This window comes from Pelophylax lessonae (assembly GCF_965119305.1).
Source record: "Pelophylax lessonae genome assembly, chromosome: 4".
In the NCBI taxonomy this organism is placed as follows: Eukaryota; Metazoa; Chordata; class Amphibia; order Anura; family Ranidae; genus Pelophylax; species Pelophylax lessonae.
The window spans coordinates 147718083-147741728 of NC_138771.1; the positions used below are offsets into that span (position 1 = coordinate 147718083).

A 23646-nucleotide genomic window follows, 5' to 3' on the forward strand; every position below is an offset into this window, starting at 1 on the left:
GTTTAGTGATTAGGTTTCAGTTGAATAACACCTTGGCAGTGGCTCATATAAACTGAGAAAGGAACCAGAAGTCTTGCTGTGGAATAGGAAAGGAAGGATTCTGTCCTAAGCTGAACTTTATGCTCCAGCTATGTCTGCGAATTACAGCCCAAGTGTGGACAGTTGGCAGGCAGACTCTCAGCTGGTAATGACTATGCTTAAGGGAAGGGGCCCTATACCTAGAAGGGTTTCAGAACCCATTACTGGTCAGGGTCATTTGTTGTAAACATCCCGGCCTCCAGGTTCCCTACAATGGAAAGGATTGCTTCCAGGTAAATCCTCTGGTAGAAGCAATGGATGCTCTTGCTTTATGGCATCAGTACAGCCTGATTTTGCTTTTCCATCATTGATGCCTTTGTCCTGGATTGTGCTGCAGGGCATATGTTTATCCCAATAGCTTCAGACTGGCCCAGGTGGTAGCAAACTCACCTGATCACTCCTGACATACCTTAATGGATTGTCTGAAACATCTTTAGCAAGGGCCAGTTTATACAAAAATCACTGCTTGCAGCTAAGAAGTTTCAATGGGATGAGTAATCCTTTGAAATTGAAAGTAAACCCAGGAAAATGTGCAAATAATGCAGGAAATTGTGGAATGAGATGGCCTGGAGACAGGTCACATGTGATTCATGAAAGGATGTTTAAGTAATATATGGATAGTTAAAAAAATTACATATTGCTATAACAATGCTGATATTACTGAAATGAATGTATTCTGTGACCATAGAAAAGACCATATTTGAGCAATGTCCTTTTTAAAAATGCTTTAGACTTTTGCCTAGAGCTCAACTTTAAAGAAGTACAGCCAAAGCTTGTTTGTCACTCCCCTGACCTGTTTTCAGCAGCCTGCTGTCAGCTGACGTCAGAGCTGGTCCAGTCTTGGGCAAGATCATGAGATAAAATCTTAGCCAGCCCAAAAAAAAATTTGAAAAGTAATTGATTTCATGAGTGCCAATTGTAATTGAAATGTAGCACTACAGCATAAGTGTATTACCTGAGAGCAGAGAATGTTCTTTTTGTTTGGTAATCGGGAGTTGACTTTTCTTTTAAAAAAGATTTAAGATTAGTTGCTTGTAATCAGGGCATTTATACAGCCCTAACTGAATTATATCACATTGTGATTTTGATGGCATACTTGATAGCTAAAGAAAATGATACTAAAATGTAGAAACAGATGTTTGCTTTCAGGGTAATTGAGTTTGCTTTTAGGTAAAACTGTAGAGGTCTGTTCCAGTGTCTTGTGATTTGTGACCCTGAAGGGAATAAGCTCTGCCGTAAAGCAGTTTGATGTAAAAAGCTAAATTGGCATTGCAAAGGCTTTCCAGATTATGTAAATATTAGTGGTTGTAAGGGCATGAAGGAAAAAAATCCTGCACAGCTTGCCTCCTAGCGCCCCCCCCCCCCAACTCCCCTGAGCCCGATCTCGAGCCAGCGCTATGCATGAGAGCTGAGGCTCTCGGCTGTCACTTCTCATTGGCTTAGACCAAATTATTTCAGCCAATTAGGAGGCAGCAGGGGCCGAGCTGCATTCTTATGCACATACAGGCGGCTTGGGACTGAGCCCACACGAGTGTCCCCATAGCAAGGCGCTTGCTATGGTGGGCACTTGGCAGACGGAGGGGCCAGGAGTGCTGGCAGGGGAAAAAATTAACTATTGCTCCTGCGCTTAAGTTGCTGTCCTGTTTTGAAAACATGCGCCTCCACTGGTTCCGCCACCACATCGACTGTGCTGCCATTCCCAACAGGTCAGGGAAAACCCAAGTGGAACGCTAAAAAAAAGACGCATCAGCCTAGTGCATTACTTTTGCGACAATTTTTTAAATGTATACACATACTCCCAGGATAAAATGTCAAGCGAAATATATATATATATATATATATATATATATATATATATATATATATATATATATTCCACTAGAAGCTCGACTCAGCATGGTCTGCTGGTTAGTGACAGTTGTGGAATGGAAACAACCAAATAAAGTTGGTGTTTCGAGGGTGTGTCCCCTCTTCAGTGCTAAGGGGACCCGGGAAGGAGGAACGGGACTGCTCTGTGCAAAACCATTGCACCGAGCAGGTAAGTATGATGCAGTATACCATACGGTCTCATTGCAAAGATGTAAAGCAATATACAGCATGCAATTATGAATAGGATGGTTTGCTTTTTAAATGTCATGAGGCATTCAAACTTCGTGACTGCAACTTTCTTACTGCTGTATCTCTTGTAGTCCATTATGTGCGGTGCGAAAATTCTTATTCGCACGCCGCAATTTTAAAGTGTCACTAAACACACATCAAAAGCGACCAATAAATGGTGTATTACATGCTGTTCATACTCAGTCACTGAGATTTGTTTTCTGTATCCTGCAAAAAACCTGGTTGATCCTGCAGTTCTCTATCTTCCCTCTTCTGTTCAGGTCTCCAATTCAGTTAGGGATTTTGTACCTGTGGTGGCAACTCTGCACATGCTCAGTTTTTAGTGAGTTTCTACCTTGAGCAATTCTTCCCTATCACATTGGAGCAGCCCATGCTACTATAGTCATGCATGTGAGCGTATACAAAGTGGTAACTGATAACCCATTCCCTCCCTCCTCCATGCCCACTAACGGCTAAACACACTGGGGGTGGGATATTTCTTGTAGATTGATGGAGAAGTCACTTCCCTCTTATTCCCTCTTATTCTAAGACAAGGCTGGAGAGGTGTGAAACAGCTTGTGACTGGCAGAAATCTGCCCACACTATGTTGCCAAAAATAGATTTGAAATATAGATTTGTCACTTTGTATTAACCATAATTCATTTGTAAAGAATTAAACAATTGCAAAGTAAGAATAGTATGAGGATCTATTAGGGCTCTTGCATACAGTCTTTAAAGTGTGTGGATGTATAGAGTAAATTACAGCTGTTGTGTCCAGGAGCCACAGCTGAAGTACATTCTTGCCAAAAGACATGGCCATAGACATGCATTACAAAAAGTTCCATACATGACTTTATAGATGTAAATGACAACACTTGTTTACTTGTGCACAGCTATATTTAAAATGGAAGTGTTGAAAAATGTCTGTATCTGTACATACTCTTTAATGTGTATTTAATACTTGCCTATTCTGCAAAGCTTGCTCTCAACTGCCACATCTACACCCAAAACTTAACTCCGAACACCCATATGCCTTAAAGGGTAACTCCACTTTAGTGAGGAAAGCAATATAGCATATACAATTGCGACACAAATCATATTGTAATTGAATGTTGTTAAAAATTACCTTTCCAATCTGCAGCTGTTGTAATTTATTGGAAATACAATGCAATATGGCTGCCTGGAGCTGTTCTGTACACAGAATGTGTACTGACCACACCCCAGAAACATAATTTCCTGCTTGTGTGATTGGCTCACTGATTTTCCCACAAGTATGCCTAAGATACAAGTCAGATTTATGGCATCCCCTGCAATAAAGATGTCAGTTTTGGTGAGTTCCAATAGGAACAAGTCTAAAGGGATGCAGGCCCAGCAGCTTTTAAGCATTAGGAATCTGCAACAAAGTTTGTTAAAATCCCTGCAATGTACATAGATCACCCAGAGGGGAATGTTTTTTTGTTAAAAAAAAAAAAGTGGAGTTATGCTTTAAATATGGTCATAGTCTGGTTTACAGGCTGCTACATTCAGGTGACTGGAAACTTTAAAAACGTTTTGACATGTTCTCTCTCTCCGCTTGGGTTTACCCTTGTAACCCTACCCTACTCTGAGACCCCAGTTTTTGCTAGTTTCCTGTTGGTGATGGACCTTCTTTCGCCTTTATGGCGAAGTTTCTATACTGAACTAGTTCTATTTTGAATTCTTCAATCATCCTCTTTTCTTTCTTCTGCTACAATAGAAGTGTTACCTTGGTAAAACCTTGGAAACCATACCCCACTATGTGGGGACAGTCAGAAATGTTTATGCACTGGATTCTGCTTTGATGCGCACCACGGCACTTAGTGCAACACTTGTAGTTCGCTACAGGGTGCTATACAGGTCCAAAGCTGTGGTCCCTCCCTTTTGGTTCCCATGACACTGAAGATTCCTCGAAGGTATGCTCAATGTAATGGGCAAAGTCTGAACTCATAAGCGATAAGTAATGTGGGAAGGTAAGACAGGTTAGTACTGTTTTCGGACTGTTATTGTAGCCCTAAAGCAAGTATGAGACTTAATAACCTTACTACTTGCAATACATCTATTGATGTATTCAGTTTTATGAGTAAAATCAGGAATTGCGGGATGTTTGACTTTATTTTCTTTGTGTTTAAATGTGGCAGTTAAAAATTCCGCCATTCGGAGATTCATCCCAGGTGAATGACCTGGTGTTATCACACCACAGGTTCCCCTATTGGTACCAACTTTATGCCCAGAGCCTTTAAAAGATATTTCCTCCTGCCTTTTTGCCATGAAGATTTGGCTACAGGACAGTAAACACCTGGTTTGCGGTGTATCTTTATCTGGACACATACCCTGTTTCCACACCCTACTTTGTGAGTACCCCACAGGGGAGTACCCTCACTAATAGCAATAGTGGAAACCAGGCACAAGGGCATTGCAGCAAATATTCACTCTATTGATCTGTAATCAGACTGCTCATTGACTGCTTCCCTATTTCTCCAATCGCCTTTCAGGACAGCACCTGGAGAATGCGCAGCTCCACCCACTTCAACAGGAAACACTGCAAGATTAAAAGCTCCACCTCTTCCACCATGCCTCAGTTTTTGTGTTTCCTCCTCCATGGGGAGACACTGCATGGAACCAGTGTGTGGGGCTGCGCTCTCTCCAGGTGGAGCAGGGTGGACTTACCCCGTTTTTCATGTTTCGTTGAGACCATCCCAGCACCCCTCCCTGAGGACAAAGGGGTTGTTCCGGAGCGGCCGCCTTTTCGAGCTCAGGGGAGCAGAGCTTCGCCCGGAGGGTCTCGCCTGTGCGCCGGGGGTCCGCTTGTGGGGCTGGTAGGCAGCTCGGGCGGATGTTTCTCTTCCGCATATCGGTCACTGGTCCCGGCTGTCGGGGGACGTCAGTATCGGTAGGCGGGACTTCTGGCGGGGGCGTGGTGGCTTTGGTTCCAGCCACTAGCAGCGCAGAAGGCGGCAGCAGGTCAAGGGTCGGTGCTTCCGGTCTCCACAGGGGGACGCGGGAAGCGGACTTTTAAATGCAATACATGCGGGGAGGATCTGCCCAGCTTGCTGCAGGCTCTGCGATGGAGGACAGAACCGCAGCGTCGGTGGAAGCAGGTGCCGTCAGCACCGGCCCAGCCCAGGTAAGAGGTACAGGGGTGCCTCTTTTCTTTACTATTGGGCTTATAGGTTGTTTTGTTCCTCCTTTGGAGCCTGCCCTGCAGTTGGAGGTATATGTCCTTAGGCTTGCAGGATTGTATGTATTGTCTGGGGGGGCTGTTTGTATTTTAATCAGCATGACTAAGTTAGTTATCTGATAGGTGATTTCTGGTGTGTTTTCTCTTAGGTTAAAGCCAGGGCTTCAGCATCTTCAAGGAAGTGCCCTTCTTGCAAAAATCCTCTTAAGGATACCTGGCCTAAGCCACTTTGCAGAACATGTATAGCTGATTTGTTAAAAGAAGAAACAGCCCAACAGAGTAGTGATCTGTTTTCATCTGTTCAAGAGCTTAAGGATACTTTACCTTCTGTCCATTCCCTATTAGCTAGGGGATCAGCCTCCCAGACAGATTCCCAGACAGAAGCACAGCAAAATGTATGGGCAATTTCTCAAGCATCCACCTCTAAGTCAGCTGAAGCTTATGACACAGAGGAAGAAATGGCTAGTACTTTACTTTCCCTCAGAGATTCTGAGGAAGAAGTGGAAGAGGAAGTGTCTAGAACGTCCAGATATAAATTAGCTTTAGAAGAAGTGGATGAACTCCTTAAAGCGGTATATACTACCTTGGAAATTCCGGAAGAAAAAGTACAGATGTCAGAACACGACAAAATGTACCAGGGTTTAGATCAAACCAAACATAGGGTGTTTCCGGTCCACAAGGTTCTTACGGATTCAATTAAAAGTGAATGGAAGGACCCTGAGAGGGCCCCCTTTTTTCTCCAAATCCCTAAAGAGAAGATTTCCTTTTGATGATGTAGCACATCCCTGGAATAAAAAACCTAAAGTGGATGCGGCTTTTTCACAGGTTTCACGCCGAACAGATTTGGCGTTTGAGGACATGGGGATTTTGAAGGATGCTATAGACAAAAGGGCAGACTCCCTCCTTAAAAAGGCCTGGGATTCCTTTACATCCAGCTTTAGACCGGCCATGGCTTCCACAGTGGTAGCCAGAAACTTAGAATGCTGGTTAGATCAGCTCAGGGGGCATGTGGAGGCTGGAACGGCTAGGAAAGACCACCTTGATTCCTTTCCACTGCTCATTAAGGCCTTTAAATACATGGCTGATGCCTCAGCCGAATCAATTAGAATGGCAGCAAGGTCGTCGGCTCTGGTGAATTCAGCAAGACGTGCGATTTGGTTGAAAACTTGGACGGGTGACTCGGCCTCTAAGGCCAGACTCTGTGGTTTACCGTTTTCAGGAGACCTGCTCTTTGGTCCGGATTTGGAAACTATCCTGGATAGAACGGCGGATAAGAAAAAGGCCTTTCCTTCCAAGAAGAAACCACCACCAAAGAAAAATTTTTGTCCTTTTCAGCAAACCCAGAAAACTAGAGATCAGGACCAGAGAACAAAGTGGTCCTCACAGAGAGGAAGAGGAAGGGGTGGTATACTGTTAAAACCACCTGAGCAGTCTACAAAAACCAAGTGACATTCCTCTCCCGGTGGGGGGAAGATTGTTAAAGTTTCTCCCACAGTGGGAAGAATTATCCTCAAGCCTTTTCGTAAAGAACATTGTGGCTCAGGGATACAGTCTCCAATTCTCAAGAACCCCTCCAAGCAGGTTTTGGATGACTCCACTTCCAAGAGATCGGGAAAAGGCCTCTGCAATGATCTCTGTTAAAAGTTGATTTCTCAAGAGGTCATCACCCAAGTTCCCAGGGGTCAGGAAGGTCAGGGGTTCTATTCACACATTTTTCTGGTGCAAAAACCTTCGGGCAAGCATCGGTTGATTTTAAATCTAAAGATCTTAAACGAATCAATCAGATGCAAGCATTTCAGGATGGATACCATTTATTCTGTAACACAACTTCTGTCCCCAGGTTGCTTCATGGCTCTGGTGGATTTAAGGGACGCGTATCTGCATGTCCCGATAAATCTGTCCTATCAGAAATTTCTGAGATTGGCGGTCAATCTAGGAGATTCGGTCTGGCATCTTCAGTTCAGGGCCCTTCCCTTCGGTCTTTCCTCCTCTCCAAGGATATTCACCAAGGTGATGGCAGAAGCCCTACAGCCTCTGAGACTGAGGGGGATCTCCATCGTTCCATACCTGGACGATCTCCTGATTTTTGCAGATTCCAACAGTCAGTGCTTGTCGCACATTCAAGAAACAAGATTCCATCTAGAGAGACTGGGGTGGCTGCTAAATCTAGAGAAGTCCAATCTAGTTCCTTCCCAAAGGATGTTTTTGGGGTACACTTTAGACTCGGTTCTTCAAAAGGTTTTTCTACCTCAAGAGAAGATCTTAAAGGTACAAGCTGCAGTCGCTCACATGCAGACCAATGTCCAGGTGTCAGTCCGATCCGCTATGGCAGCTCTGGGTCTACTCACCGCTTCCATTCCAGCGGTTCAGTGGGCGAAGTTCCATTCCCGTCTCTTTCAGAGAGATATACTACAAAGTTGGTCACATCTGGAACCTCTGGAAAAATCGATCAACATTTCCCAAAAAACAAAAAGAGCTCTTTGGTGGTGGAGAGATACCAGGAATCTGGAGAAGGGTCTGATGTGGTCCTTCCCCCGGAACAAACGTCTGACCACAGACGCCAGCGCCTGGGGATGGGGAGCCCATCTAGATGGTCGGACAGTACAGGGGACCTGGTCCAAACTGGAATCCAGAAGGTCATCCAACTGGAGAGAGTTGAAGGCTATATTTCTGGGTCTTCAGGAGTTTCAGGAAATGATCAGGGGTCAACATGTACAGATCCTTTCGGACAACACAACAGCAGTGACTTGCGTTACAAAACAAGGAGGAACAAGGAGCAGAACTCTGTTTTGGCGATGCAGCTGCTTTCCTGGGCGGAACAAAATGTGGCCTCCCTAACAGCAATTCACCTAAAAGGGTCACAGAATCTCCTAGCAGACCTGCTAAGCAGAAGGAGAGTGGTAGAGGCAGAATGGAGTCTGAATCAGGAGGTCTTCACGATGATTACAGAAGCTTGGGGGTTTCCCCAGATAGATCTGTTCGCCAACCAACAAAACACCAAGGTTGCGAGATTCTTTTCCCTCCACAGGGAGGATCAGGCTTGGGGGCTGGATGCTCTAGCTCATCAGTGGGACTTCCCTCTGTGTTATGCATTCCCTCCTTTCCAGTTAATACCTCTGGTTCTCAGGAAATTCAAGGAAGAATCCACAGATCTAATTTTGATCACTCCCTTCTGGCCAAAAAGGCCTTGGTTTGCCCTGTTGCTGAATCTGGCTTCAAAACCACCGTGGAAGCTTCAGTCCAAAAGAGATCTTCTGATTCAGGGGACCCTGTATCATCCGGAATCAGATCAACTTCAGTTGACGGCGTGGTTTCTGAGGAAGACCTCTTAAGATCCCGGGGTCTTTCTGAGAAACTCATTACCACCCTTCTCTCCAGCAGGAAGAAGGTTACCAGGGACATTTATATGAAGATTTGGAAAAAGTATAATTCATGGTGTTCCACGAAGAAGTATGGACTTTTGAATTTAATTTCAGTGCTGGAATTTCTCCATGAGGGAATGGAGATGGGCCTGGCAGCCAGCACCCTTAAAACCCAAGTGACGGCACTTTCAGTTTTCTTTGAGAGAACCTTATCTCAAGAGACTTTAATTATAAGATTCTTTAGGGCTTTAGCCCGCAATAGACCAGTAGCACTCGAGGTGTTCCCTAGATGGGACCTGTCCATTGTGTTACAGGGATTAACCAAATTTCCGTTTGAACCTTTGGTTGAAGTTCCTTTAACGAATTTAGTTCTGAAAACAATCTTTTTAATTGCTATCACCTCAGCCAGGAGAGTTAGTGAAATCCAGGCACTTTCAGTTGCGGATCCTTGTTTGTCAGTATTTCCGGATCGAGTAGTACTCCGTACAGATCCAGCTTTTCTTCCAAAGGTTGTATCCAATTTTCACCGTACCCAGGAAATCGTGCTCCCAACTTTTTCCTCGATGCCTGCTAACTCGCAAGAGGAGGCTTTTCATACATTGGATGTAAGATGTCTTCTTCGTTTCCTTTCTGTAACCAAGGAGTTCAGGAAAACGCTTTATTTGTGCTCTTTTTGGGCCCTCGTAAGGGTGAAAAAGCATCCAAAAGTACTTTGGGAAGATGGCTTAGATGGACCATTGAACAAGCTTACTTGGCCCAGGGGGAAGAACCTCCAAAAGGTGTGGTGGCACATTCAACAAGGTCAGTGGCAACCTCATGGGCTGAAAGGGCTGGTGCTTCGCCTGAGCAGATTTGCAAAGCAGCTACCTGGTCGAGCTTTTCGACTTTCCTCAGACACTACAGATTGGATCGGTTGTCAGCCACGGATCAGGCTTTTGGCAGAAAGGTTCTGCAAGCTGTAGTCCCACCCTAGGTGTAAGTTACTCACTTATCCTCTCCAGGTGCTGTCCTGAAAGGCTATTGGAGAAAACCTAAGTTAGACTTACCGGTGACGGTATTTCTAAGAGCCTTTCAGGACAGCAGCAACTACCCTCCCTGGTTTTTTCTTTGTGTTATTTTATTAACAATATTAACCTGTGGTGGTTATGTTTCATTGTTTTCCAGCATGTCGGAGGATACCCTATAACTGAGGCATGGTGGAAGAGGTGGAGCTTTTAATCTTGCAGTGTTTCCTGTTGAAGTGGGTGGAGCTGCGCTCTCTCCAGGTGCTGTCCTGAAAGGCTCTTAGAAATACCGTCACCGGTAAGTCTAATTTAGGTTTTTTAACACCAGTCTTTGCATCTGGTTCTAACTATCTGAGGCACACAAGCAGCCTGTCTCACGAAGACCTAATTCTATGTAACTGTCAAACTTCTATGGTAATTGGCTTTGTTTAGCCATCGCTGTCCAGAGCCCAAAGGCGCTAGGCTTCTCTTCCTCCTCTCTCCCTCTGCAGCTGAGTCAGAAGTGGAACTACCTCCTTTAGTAGAGGTTTACATGAAAATGAGCACCTGGAGGCAGTTTTGAAAGAGGCTGCGGGAGATTCTCAACCCCAGCCTCTCAAACACCTGATGTTTCACACAAGGTTTGCCACTGTAGATATGCCCATCTTTGCTGCGTGCAAAAGTCCTTTTGAATCTCCATTTCGCCAGACCACCTATGGGTGCGAAGATCGGTACAGTCTAAAGAGATTTCCCATTTATGAACAGATCGCATGGATAATTTTATTAGTTTCTCCTGAAAAGATTTCCACCCCTCCCTAAGGGAATTATGGCTGCGCTATATCCAATGGAAAAAGAATTCATAAGGAAATGGACTGTTCCAGTAGTAGACTCTGCAGTCTGTCTTAAACATCCTGTGAGATGATTAGAAGATTTTCCAGCCCTGCAGCCAGCTATTGCTGCAATTTGTACTAAGCTAATCGTACTAAGGCAATAAACAATTTAAAGGATCCTGTTGTTCCAGAATTCCGTCAAAACACTTAAACACTGCCTTCTACCTTATCCATTCTGATGCTTGACACATTTCCAGAATAGCTGTTTGTACTGTGGGAAAAATGATTTGGTCCCCCTGCAGATTTTGTAAGTTTGCTCACTTACAAAGAAAATGGTCTATAGTTTTTACTAATCATAGGTGTACCTTAAATGATAGACAGAATATCAACCAAAAATCCAGAAAAAACACATGATAAAATGTTATAATCTATGTGTGTGTATATATATATATATATATATATATATATATATATATATATATATATATATAGTGTGTGTGTGTGTATATATATATATATATATATATATATATATATATATATACTTTGAAATGCCAAGCGACAGCCAAGAAACGTTAAGGATTTAGAGAAGGTCTGTAAAGAGTGGACCAAAATCCCTCCTGAGATGTGTGCAAACCTGGTAACCAACTTCAAGAAATGTCTTCTGTGCTTGCCAACAAGCATTTCTCCACCAAGTACTAAAGCTGTATACACACTATACAACTTTCTTTCGTTTTAACCATATAAGGTCAAACCTAAACACTTTCAATTTGTATGCAATCAGTCAGGGCTCTGCACTACATAGTTGATGGTATATCTAAAGGAAATCGAACATGTTTAGCGTGTATCCAGCTTAAGTCCTGTTTTGCTTGGGGATTAAATACTTATTTTACTCCACTGCAACTCCATGGAGAAAATTTGTATAGGTTTTTTCTGGGTTGATATTTGGTCTCATTTAAAATGCAAAAATGATAATAAATTAGGCCCCTAATTTCTTTGTAAGTGGGCAATCTTCCAAAATATGCAGGGTATCAAATTGTTTTCCCCACTGTATTTGTAGAATCTTATGGCAGAAAGGCCTGGTTAGCTGAAGCTGCCTTTAAAAGATGCTTCCTATGCCCTTTGAAGGAGTCTTTTTGAAGCACTTAAGTTCATAAATATATTACAGCTAGAAGGGTCTCCTTTCTACAGTGGAAGGCCCCAAAAAAAGTCTTATTGGGTTTCTACCTCAAAGTGCAGAGTGCCCTGCCACACTCTTTAGCCTTTATTTTCAAAGCCCAACTTGAGCCTTTTTGGTGCAAGACTTGGAATACATAGACCACCAAGTCTACCACAAAGCCCCCCTCCACAATGAAGCGGCACTTCTGTAGGGGGGGAGAAGGCCTCTGTTTGCATTTTCGCTGGTCAGATATACAAGGCTTTATGGGTTTAATCGGTTTTAAAGGTGTACAAGATATATCACAAATGTACCCCTTCATTTGTATTCATACAAGGACAGTCGGATTTACCAACTACCCTGAGTATCAATTATCCCTTGGAGCAGTTTTACCAGTCCCTATTGCAGTGGACAGGTTTAAAGCATTTGAATAAACCTGGTCAAAACCGAATGGAGGGATTTATCCTATTGACCTAAAATCTATAAACGAGTACCTTCTGGCTTTTGCAAGTTTCCACTTGAATACACAAGATCAGTTGCCTCTGAGGAGAGGGAAATACATCAGACTATCAAGATGCCTACCTCCATATTTACACACCTTTCAGGGCTTTTTCTGCTGTTTGGGGTATCCTCCAGCTAGGTTGTCCACAAAGGTGCTTGTACCTTTCCTCTTATAAACTTGGTCCTTCCACATTCATGGAAGGTGGTAACAGGTGCCAGCCTCACAGGCTGGGAAGAAGTTTCAATATCACAGTTCAGAGAACCTGGTCACCCAGAAAACAAAGCTCCCCATCAACATCTTGGAACGCAGCGCAATAAAATGGGCTTTGCACTACTGGATTCCCACCCTTCCCAAGGACAGCCAATCAAGGTACAATCACACCACAGCAGTTTATATCAATTGAGGGGAACCATCAGGTAGGCTTGAAGGAAGCAAGTCTAATCTGGACAGAACAGCACTGCTCAGCATTCTTCTGCTGTTGACACATCCCAGGAGTGGAGAAATTGTGCAGGCGCTGCCTGAGGAAATCCATCCATCCCGACCTTCAATTCCCTATGTCAGAAATGGGGGAAGCCATATGTGGGCATCTTGGCCTTCAGGTTCAACAGGTTACCCCTGTTGCCAGTATCAAGGATCATCTACCACTGATCTGATGCTCTGAAATTCTCTTGGACTCAGTTCAGGTTAATTGCTTCCCACGAGTGCAGATTTATCCAAGACTACATCTGGCCTCTTATCTGGAATCTGGCCCCCTCCCCGTACCACCCTCAATGTCATTCTCGTATTACTCAAAGCCGGAAAAAACACTTTTAGAAATCTACTGTACGTGAAGACCTTTTTTCACCTTTTATGTGAACACAGGCATTAGTTTTGGTATTCTGGATTTTCTGCAGTTAGGACTTGATGAAAACCTACCTCTATATACTTTTAGAGACATATTTCTGCCTTGTTATATTCCAAAAGCCTTTGGCTTCTTTGTAAAAACGTTTTTTAGGGTGTACCCTGTTGCAGTACTATGTGCGTCATTGGGATCTCAGCTTGGCCCCCTCTGCTCTGATTAAACCACCCTTTGAACCAATTGGGGATGTTCACCCATGCACTGTGGATTTTGTTGGCAGCTGCCATGCCTGAGAAATCTCTCTCGTAAGCAATCTTTCAGATTTATTACAAGGACAAAGTAGTTTTGCGCTCAAGTCTTTCACCGTAAGGTGTTATCATTCTAAAAACCTTATCCAACCTTCCTTGTGCCCTGCTTTTAGGCACCCCAAGGAAATGACTATTGTTTCAATGTAGTCGGGGCTTCCTATCTAAAAGCCACAGCCTCTACACTAACCCCTTTGTCCTCAAAAGCGCACCCTGCTTCAAAATCCACTATTGCCTGATGGATAAAACTTACTGTAAATGCCTGCACACTGTTATTTCCTGTACCCTTACCTGCTCACTTCACCAGATTGGTCGCGGTTTCCTGGGCATTGCACCATTCAAGCATCTGATAGTGTTTCAGAAGGACGCTACCTGGTCTTCAATTCAGAGTCTCTAATTTCTGCTAAGATATCCAGGTCTCTTAAGTGCAGCTTGTCACAAGGTTTTAAGCAACAGTGAGTTAGGTCTGACCCTTTTCTTTTTTTCTTGGACCAATCGACTCAGTTCTATTTTGTTGCTCATCTGATTCATTGCTAGGGACATCCCAGGGTCTCTGAATATTCAGCCTGTGTCCTGTACTGTACAATTAAAGTAATTGTGTGCTTTAATTTTTGTATGTTGAAATTCAGGGTAAAGGCCACCCTCCCCTCTGTTCCCATGTTACTCGACATTGTTTAAAAGGTCTCAAAGGTGTTGAGTTGGGGGTATGCCCAAATGAGACTTATCCAAAAGCTTTTCCTCTGTCCAATAACCTGAAGGTAGCATCCTATGACCCAGGGTATTTGAATAATCCAGCATGTATTACACTGTACCCCAAGATAAAGCATTTACAGGTAAGTGAATATTTCTAGAAATTGCTGGTTGTAATATTTTTTTACAAGTTTACTTGATGGATTAATATGATTTAGGCTGCTAATGTAGAACAAAAACAATATACTGCATACAGTAACTATTTTTTATTTATTTTTACTTTGCCAATAGTTATGCCAAAGAACGCAAGGCACGAATTTGGAGGGATTATGTTGCACCCACGGCAAACCTGGATCAAAAAGACAGGCAATTTGTTGCTAAGGTAACTGACCACTAACCTAACACTGACCACTAACATAACTTGTTACCAGTTATATGCACTGTAGTTCTTTGTATTACTATACCAGCCTGTTGTCATATACTGCAGTGGAACCTTTGCAATGAAAGTAAACAAGCTATAATTTGAGCTGGGAACACAAAGCAATGTCAGCTAATATGCTTGCGCTAATGAAATCATTTACAGTAATATATTTCTGCTACTATCACACCTATATATGTCTAGGTGTGTATATAAATATATGTATGTGTGTATATATACCACTATACACAAGTTCAGATGTTTTGCCTGCCTCAACAGAACCCCAAAAAATGCCAAAAAAAATGCCAAGGTGTGTTTTTGCTGGCATTTTTTGGGGGGTTTTGGAGGCAGGCAAAACATCAGAACTTGTGCACAGTACCACTATACACAAGTTCAGATGTTTTTCCTGACTGCAAAGAACCCAAAAAAATGCCTTCTATTAAACCGGCAAGGTGTTACAGCAGAGAAGCCATATTCCTGTGCTTAAAGTTTTCTAATACAAACGATCTTTTTTTTTTTTATGGTTCTGTACATGCTACAGAGCTGAAACTTCACATGTACACTTTTTAGACCCCCCAGATCTGAAATCCAAAGTAAATCAAAAAATCTTTTTTTTTTTTATTTTTTTTAATTTTTCAATAATTGGCTTTTTTTATCAAAAATGACAATTTTTAAGAACTTTTTTTTGTGTGATTTTGTGTCTGGGGGGTCTAAAAGGTGTACCTGTGAAGTTTCAGCTCTGTAGCATCTCCAGAACCAGAAAAAAAAGATTGTTTGTATTAGAAAACTTTGAGCACAGGAATATGGCTTCGCTGCTGTAACACCTTGCCGGTTTCAAAGCAGGCATTTTTTTGGGTTCTTTGCAGTCAGAAAAAACATCTGAACTTGTGTATAGTGGTACTGTGCACAAGTTCAGATGTTTTGCCTGCCTCCAAAACCCCCCAAAAAATGCCAGCAAAAACACACCTGGGCATTTTTTTTTTTTTGACGCTAGCGTTTTTTTTGGCATTTTTGGGGGTTTTTTTGAGGCAGGCAAAACATCTGAACATGTGTATAGGGGGTATATATAGGCATATGTCTGAATATATACCCCTAGACATATATAGGTGTGATAGTAGCAGAAATATATTACTGTAAATGATTTCATTAGCGCAAGCATTTATTTCTGCTACTATCACACCTATATATGTCTAGGGGTATATAATACAGACATATATGTCTATATATACCCCCTATACACATGTTCAGATGTCATGTCTGACATCAAACATGTCCTCAAAGCACTGGCAGTGGCAGCCCCTGCAGCATAAAAAATGCTAGGCTGGTGAGAAGCCATAATGGTGTCCCGAAGCTATTCAGAGAAATGATCATTTCTCTATAGCGGTCACCCTGCTATGGAAGGGTTTTGTCACCCTGCCATAGCAGTCACTGCCAGTTAACCTTACACTACACTACGGTCCCCTGACACTTAACACTTTCCCTACAGAAACTAAATTTTTGAAGCTAACTTAAGTGTAAAGGGAGCACTCTAACTACACTAGATATCCCTTTCCTCACACTAAAAATAGCTAAATGACACTTTTAAAGTAAAATTAACAGAACTGCTTCCACACTCTTCCATGTCCAGTATAACAATGCTGGGAATATGGCGGGGGCGATCTTATATACTGGGGGGCGTATTCACTAATGATTGGTCTAGGGACCCCCTAGTCACTCCAATCACATTCCTAGCATTCTCCTGCCCCCTCAATTGGCTTTTGCTAATGGAATGGTTCTGGTCCAATCACGGGCTTTTAAAGCCCATTTCCTGAAGCATTGCATTTTGGGCGGTTCTGGTTGCCGAATTCCGAACTTTTTGGGCAAAAAGTTCTAAATTCGGCCGAACCTCGAACACCCAATGTTCGGGCCGAACCGTTCGATCATCCCTACTGTCTAGTATAGAAGTGACCCTTGCATTACCTTGGTTTTGACACAATTGGTTGATATGTCATACACAAGATAACAATGTTGGTACATAAACAGTATAGACAGTGACACTCACGTGAGATCGCGATACTCAAGAAGAATAGTACAATGTGATTTAGGGTATTTGTACAGTCGTGGTATTTAGGGCCTCAAGAAATGATAGGCATTCAGGACATTAGGACTGATCAATTTTAAAATGTATGCATAGAATTGTAGCAAAATACTTTTGGCTTAAATTTATGAAGAATTTGCAAAACTTTATAACTAAGAAAAATATTTTTCCAAATTTTTCTGCTCATTTTCATTTCTATAGCAAAAAATGAAATTGCTCCCTCCCCTGCAGCACATCTCTGCTGATCTGTGTATCGCTGGGTACACATGGGCTGAAAATAGGTTGATTCATTTGGTTCGGCTGTGTTCAGTACTTTTGTCGAATAGGCTTGCTGGCAAAACAGCATCTGATTGGTAATCCAATCAGCATTGGCAACCTGTCAGAACACAAAAGCACAGCAGGGGAAAGCTCTGCACTAGCACAGCTGGTTAAACGAAAGAAAAAAAAAACTGAGTGTGCCAGGCTTAAGAACTGTATACTCTAAAGTAACCTAATCTAGCTCCCTTTGTGTCACCAGTGGCGGCTGCAGAAGAGCAGAGGACGGGAGCGTCGACAATGGATTGGGCGCCTATGGGTGACATCACAGCTCCCAAGCATTTGTCAGCTGTTATTGAGCCCTCTCCTTTGCAGCTGATGCTGGCTGTCATGAGAGATCACATGACTGGTTAGAATAGGTGATTGAAGGGTGCATATTTAAAATTAAGCAGGTTTAAGGAAACGATAGGTAAAACGTTGGTTTCGGCTATTGGTTGAATAAGGACTAATGGTCCAAACTGAATAATGGAAAAAGTATATAACCATGAGAGCAGTATTACAGGGCACCCATAAAGTATTCAGTGCTTCACTTTTTCCACTGTTGCAGCCTTTTTCCAAAATTACATTAATTATTTTCCTCAATTCGACAAACCATACCCCATAATGTCAACTTGAAAGAATCATTTGAAATCTTTGCAAATGTATTAAAAATAAAAAACTTGTATTTACAGCCTTTGCCATGACTCAGCTCAGGTGCATCTGGTTTCCACTGATCATCCTGTGGTTTTAGTTGATTGTACATGATTTGGAAAGGCTCCCACCTGTCTAAGGTCCCACAGTGTAGGTCAGAGCACACACCAAGCCATAAAGTCCAAGGAATTGTCTGTAGACTTCCCAGACAGGATTGTATAGACACAGATCTGGGGAAGGGTACAGAAAAATTTCAGCATTGAATATCCCAATGAGCACAGTGGCTTCCATCTGTAAATGGAAGAAGTTTGGAACCACCAGGACTCTTCCTAGACCGGACCGCTTGGCCAAGCTGAGTTTGGGGGAGAGGGCCTTAGGGAGGTGATCAAGAACCCAATGGTCGCTCCGACAGAGCCCCAACATTGCTCTGTGGGGAGAGAAAGTTCCAGGAGCTCAGCCTTCTCTGCAGCACTCCACCAATCAGGCCTGTATGGTGGAGGGGCCAGACAGAAGCCACTCCATAAATGGGCACATGACAGCCTGCCAGGAGTTTGCCTAAAGGGACCTGAAGGACTCAGAGCAAGAGAAACCATCTTCTCTGGTCTGATGAAACAAGATTGAACTCTTTGGCCTGAATGGAAAGCATCATTTCTGGAACCCAGGCACTGCTCATCACCTGGCCAATAACATCCCTACAGTGAAGCATGGTGGTGGCAGCAGCATGCTGTGGGAAAGTTTTTCAGCAGCAGGAACTGGGAGACTAGTAAGGATCAAGGGAACGATGAATACAGCAATTTACACAGGTATACATTAAAACCTGCTCCTTGGGTGAAGGGTCATCTTCCAACAGGACAATGACCCTAAGCACACAGCCAAAATAATGAACTGGCTATGGGACAACTGTGAATGTCCTTGAGTGACAAAGACAGAGCCCAAACTTGAACATCTCTGGAGAGATCTGAAAATGGATGTTCACCATCGCTCCCCATCCAACCGGATGAGACATGAGAGGTCCTGCAAAGGAGAGAAACTGCCCAAAAAAAGGTGTGCCATATTGTAGCATCATACTCAGACTTGAGGCTATATTTGGTGCCAGAGGTACTTCAAGGAAGTATTGAGCAAAGGCTGTGAATACTTGCGTACATGGATTTTTTTTTTTTTATACATTTGCAAAGATTTCAAATAAACTTTTCACAGTGGCATTATGGAATATTGTTTTTAGAAGTTTGAGGAAAATAATGAATTGAATCCATTTTGGAATAAAGCTTCAATGTAATGTGTAAAAAGTAAAGCTCTGTGAATACTTTCTGGGTGCACTGTATGTGAAAGGTCTGGATAAGCAAGAACAATTTACTACCCTTGTGGTGGCTTGTTCTGTTGAAGATTTTGAATATGCAATAACACTCAGTAACCAGAACACACTTTCTGGAAGGGAGGATGGAAAGTCTAATTTGTCCTCTTTAATTGAAATGTGCAATTAAAGTTTAACATAAAAGGAATGACAAAGGCTTAATGCCTTTCAGTTGTCTGGGGTGAACAGTGCAATGAAACTCCTGATTGGTTGCTGTTCCTTTGCCTAACAAATTGCACCATTTCTTGTGCCAAGGTAACAATTAAGCTTTTAAAAACTGTTGAATGCCCAGTCAGTAGTAAAAACTGATATAACACCAAATATTTGTAACAAATGGGTTGACATGCATCATAAAACAGACTGCCTTAGACATGGCTATAGCCACTAGGTGGCAGTGTTTAACCATAATTTGCCTGCTTTTTGCGTGCAATGCATCAGCAATGTATATTTGAGGACATGTTCAACTTAAAATTGCCATTTAGAGGAAATGCCAGACCGGCTTTCTTAGAAAGTAGAAACTACTCAAAGTAGTGTGGTTAATGTGGGGGTGGATACACTGAAAAATGCTTACTGTACATTGTAGTAAGCAGGATTCAACTGAAACACTAACTGCGGTTTTGCTTTATCTTGTAGTGATGGCAGTTAATATAATTGACTGCAGACAAAGGGTTTAGATTAGGTTCCTGTAGGGATTGTTTGAAAATGTGGGAAGTCTCTACGTTTGACACAGCTTGAGCTTAGAGGGGTTGTAATGTCAGTTTTTTATCTTCATGCATTCTATGCATTAAAATAAAAAGCCTTCTGTGGGCAGCAGACCCGCTGAGCCCCCCTAATACTTACCTGAGCCCCATCTCTATCCAGTAATGTCCATGAGTACCTCAGCCATCCAGGACTCTCTCCTCATTTGCTAAAACAAAGCAGCAGTGCCATTGGCTCCCAATGCTGTCAATCAAGCTCAGCTAGCCAATCAGGAAAGAGGGGGATGGGGCCGAACGGCATCTCCATGTCTGAATAGATAGAGCTGCAGCTCGGCTCAGGTGCCGCCATAGCAAGCAGCTTGCTCTTGGGGCACTTGACAGGAGGGAGTGGCTAACAAGGAGGGAGTGGCCAACATTTTGTCCTCCCTGGTCCACATTGGAAGAAGAGGAATTGTCTTGAGCCAAACGTAAAATACACAAAAAGCTGATGAGCAGAAAAAGTTGGGCAGATCACAAGTTAACGATCACTGAAATAGATCTACCTATCTGATTTGGCTTTATAATGATAACCTAAAACAAGTGAAATATTTGGCACTGTCCTTGATCAACTTACCCATTATCTGGTTCCATGGATGTCAAGCAATTCTCTATGAATTCTCTAGGTGCTCATTGGATATTTTGGTTCTAATTTTGCTTGTCACGTGATTCTTTCTTGAAAATGCATGCAAATATAGGTGCTGCTAAAAACTGATGACATGGAGAAGGTGTGACTGTGATGAGTTGGTAAAAAATTTTTCTGGGAAGTCAAAACGTATAAAAGTCCAGCAAAGACCGTCATTTTTTTCGGCTGCATGTGTTCGCTAAATGTACACACATTTTTACAAAATAATGCCCAAAAAAGTCAACATTTTTAAATAAGTTTGATTTTGTGTTGGGTCACATTCATAGCCATCTTGGGCTGCATGTTTAACACCCCTACTGTAGATCAAAAAATGGTCCAACTGCTGACATAGGAAAGCACAGTCGCACTACGAGCATGCAAGAGTAGTTGAATGAAATCAGACTGAAGACTCATGCCTGCCAGAGATTACTGCTTCTACAGTTCTCACAAGTTTGCATACTCTGACAGAAATCATGACATTTTGGCATTGATATTGAAAATGACTGATCATGCCAAAAAAGTATTTGTTTTTATCATAGTTTGGCACCTTTAGAAGTCATAACAGAAATCACCTCAAGTGGTCCTGATGAAAAGTTTACATACCCTGGAATGTTTGGCCTTTGTACAGAAACCCATAGTCACTCAGGTTAAAATGGCAAAGGTTAATTTCCCACATCTGTGGCTTTTTAACCACTTAAGCCCCGGAGGATTTTCCTGCTAAAAGACCAGGGGGTATTTTGCGATTCGGCACTGCGTGACTTTAACGGACAATTGCGCGGTCGTGCGACGCTGTACCTAAACGAATTTGACGTCCTTTTTTTCCCACAAACAGAGCTTTCTTTTGGTGGTATTTGATCACCTGTGCGATTTTTTGATCACGCGCTATAAACAAAAAAAGAGCGACAATTTTGCAAAAATAGCAATATTTTTCACATTTTTTTATATGAAATTCCCCCAAAAAAAATGTAAAAATCAAAATTTTTTAACATTTTTGGCCAATTTGTTTTATCCTACCTATGTTTGGTAAAAAAAATCGCAAAAAGCGTATTTTGATTGCTTTGCGCAAAAGTTATCGCGTTTACTAACTAAGGGAAAGATTTTTGTCATTTTTGTTGTTTTTTTTTTAACGCGTAATGGCGGCGATCAGCGATTTTTTTTTTTTTTGCGGTACTGCGACATTGCGGCGGACAGATCGGACCCTTGACTGACATTTTTGACACTTTTGGGGTTACCAGTGACATTTCTACAGTAATCAGTGCTATATATATGCACTGTTACTGTAAAAATACACTGGCAGTGAAGGGGTTAACTTTATTTGGGAGGGAGGGGCTGTGTGTGTCCCTAGGGGCGTGATTCTTACTGTGATTGGCTGTGGCTCTAGCTGTAAGGACACTGATCAACGGATCTACATACTAGATCCGTGTGATCAGTGTCTTTACAGCGAGGAGAATGACAGGCAGCTTGTTTACACAAGCTGCCTGACATTCTCCCTCTCCCCCGACGATCGCCGAGTGGCCGGCGGACATCGGGTCCGCTGGTCACACGCGCGGGGGGGTCCGTGACCGCGCGGGAGCGGGAGCGCGCCTCCGCGGGCGCGCGCTCGCTCCCCAGACCCTCCCAGGCTAGTGACGTTAATTAACGTCACTCTGCCTGGCAGGGGCTGACCGCCGCAGTAAATCTACTTGCGGCGGTCAGCAAGCGGTTAAATTGCAATTAGTGTCTGTGTAGTCAGTTTGAATGCTCATGTGGATGAACTGAGCAGGCTAAATACTGGGCCATGGGGATCAAAATAACTGTCCAAAGCCCTGTGTAACAAGATAATGGCACTTTATAAAGATGGGAAAAGGATGTAAAAAGATATCCAAAGCCTTGAACATGCCAATACTGTACAATCAAGAAGTGGAAAATTCGGAGCTCTGATACCAAGCTGAAGTCAGGTAGACAGATTGTAGCCACAGCTGCCAGAAGAATTGTTCTGGATACAAAGTAAAACACAGGTAAGTGCAAGAGAAATACAGGCTGCTCTAGAAAGAGGGGCATTTTTTTTAAGGAGCACAATACGAAACTTGAACAGAAACGAGCTGCATGGCTCAGTTGCCAGAAAGAAGCCTTTTCTGCGCCAGTGCCACAAAAGTCTTTTTACAATATGCCCAACACCTTGCCATGCCTAATAGATTCTGGCACAGTAATCTGGTGTGACAAGACCAAAATAGAGCTTTATGGTCACAACCATAAGCTCTATTTTTTGAGAGGCGTCAAGTCTTATAATGACAAGAATATCCTCCCCACTGTGAGGCATAATGGTGGTTCCCTGATGTTGTGGGTGTGAGCGCTCTTAAGGCACAGGGAATCCTGTGAAAATTATTGGTAAGACGATGGCAGCATCTTGTCAGAAAATACTCATTCTTCTGTACAAAAGCTGCGCATGGGACACTCTTGGACCTTCCAGCACGACAATGATCCTAAGCATATGGCCAAGGTGACCCTCCAGTGGTTACAGCAAAAAAAGTGAAGGTTCTGGAGTGGCCATCAGTCTCCTGACCTTAATATTGAGTTTCTCTGGGGAGATCTCAAACATGCAGTTAATGAATGCAGGAATTCAGGGCCTCATAGACCACTATTACAAAAGACTGCATACTGGCTTTGGTGCTAAAGGGGGCAATACACAGTATTAAGAGCTAAGGGTATGTCGACTTTTTGAACAGGAGTCATTTTGTTGCCATGTTGTTTTGATTGTGCCATTCTGTTATGACCTACAGTTAAGTATGAATGCCGTAAAGAAATTGAAAATGTTTTGCCTGCTCACTTGTTATCTTTAAAAATGGTATATTACCAATTCCCCAAGAGTATGCAAACCTTGGTGCACAAATGTTTATCCCCTTTACAAGTCAGTGTTACCACATTTTGTGCTCCCTAAAGTCACCTTAACCGCTTCTGGACCGGAAGGTTTTACCCCCTTAATGACAGGCCATTATTTGCGATGGGGCACTGATACTTTAACTGACCATTGCGTGATCGTGCGACGCTGTCCTCCAAATAAAATTGTCTTTCTCTGTCGCTCATTGACAGACGTAGTCCTCTTTGATTCTCATCAATAGGGTTATGCTGCCTCCGCAGGAGTAGGACTAGGCAGAAAGAAAAACGTTCTGGCTCCACCCTAGGGGCAGTCCCAGAGGGTATATCCTCCCTCTCTCTGCTACAGGATGTCAGTTTTTTTTTTCTGTCTAGTCAGGAGTAAGGACCTAAGTTCCTTGCTGGGATCTTTTTGGTCCTGGCAAGATTTTTTTAGCAGGCGGTATCAGATTTGTTGGAACAGATGATACAAGGGTTAGTTTGTTTGTGACGCGGCGTTAGACGCCACTCCATTATTGGCGCGAGCATCAGTTTCAGCAGTGGTCCTCAGGCATACACTGTGGCTAAAATGTTGGTCAGCTGACCAAGGTTCCAAAAAAGCATTTG

At 42.9% G+C, this 23646-nt stretch overlaps 1 protein-coding gene and 1 pseudogene across 2 annotated transcripts in view; both read left to right on the forward strand.

Annotated features, from left to right (window-relative positions):
- The window catches only part of SND1 (staphylococcal nuclease and tudor domain containing 1), a 967943-nt gene that overhangs the window by 60499 nt on the left and 883798 nt on the right, over positions 1–23646 (forward strand). The window contains exon 9 of the mRNA XM_082257077.1: positions 14329–14419. Coding sequence (XP_082113203.1) covers positions 14329–14419 — 91 coding nt within the window. The remainder of the gene's footprint in view (positions 1–14328; positions 14420–23646) is intronic.
- On the forward strand, positions 5842–6820 carry LOC309554560 (lamina-associated polypeptide 2, isoforms alpha/zeta-like; annotated as a pseudogene). Its single transcript has one exon. The product of its transcript is annotated as a lamina-associated polypeptide 2, isoforms alpha/zeta-like (transcript).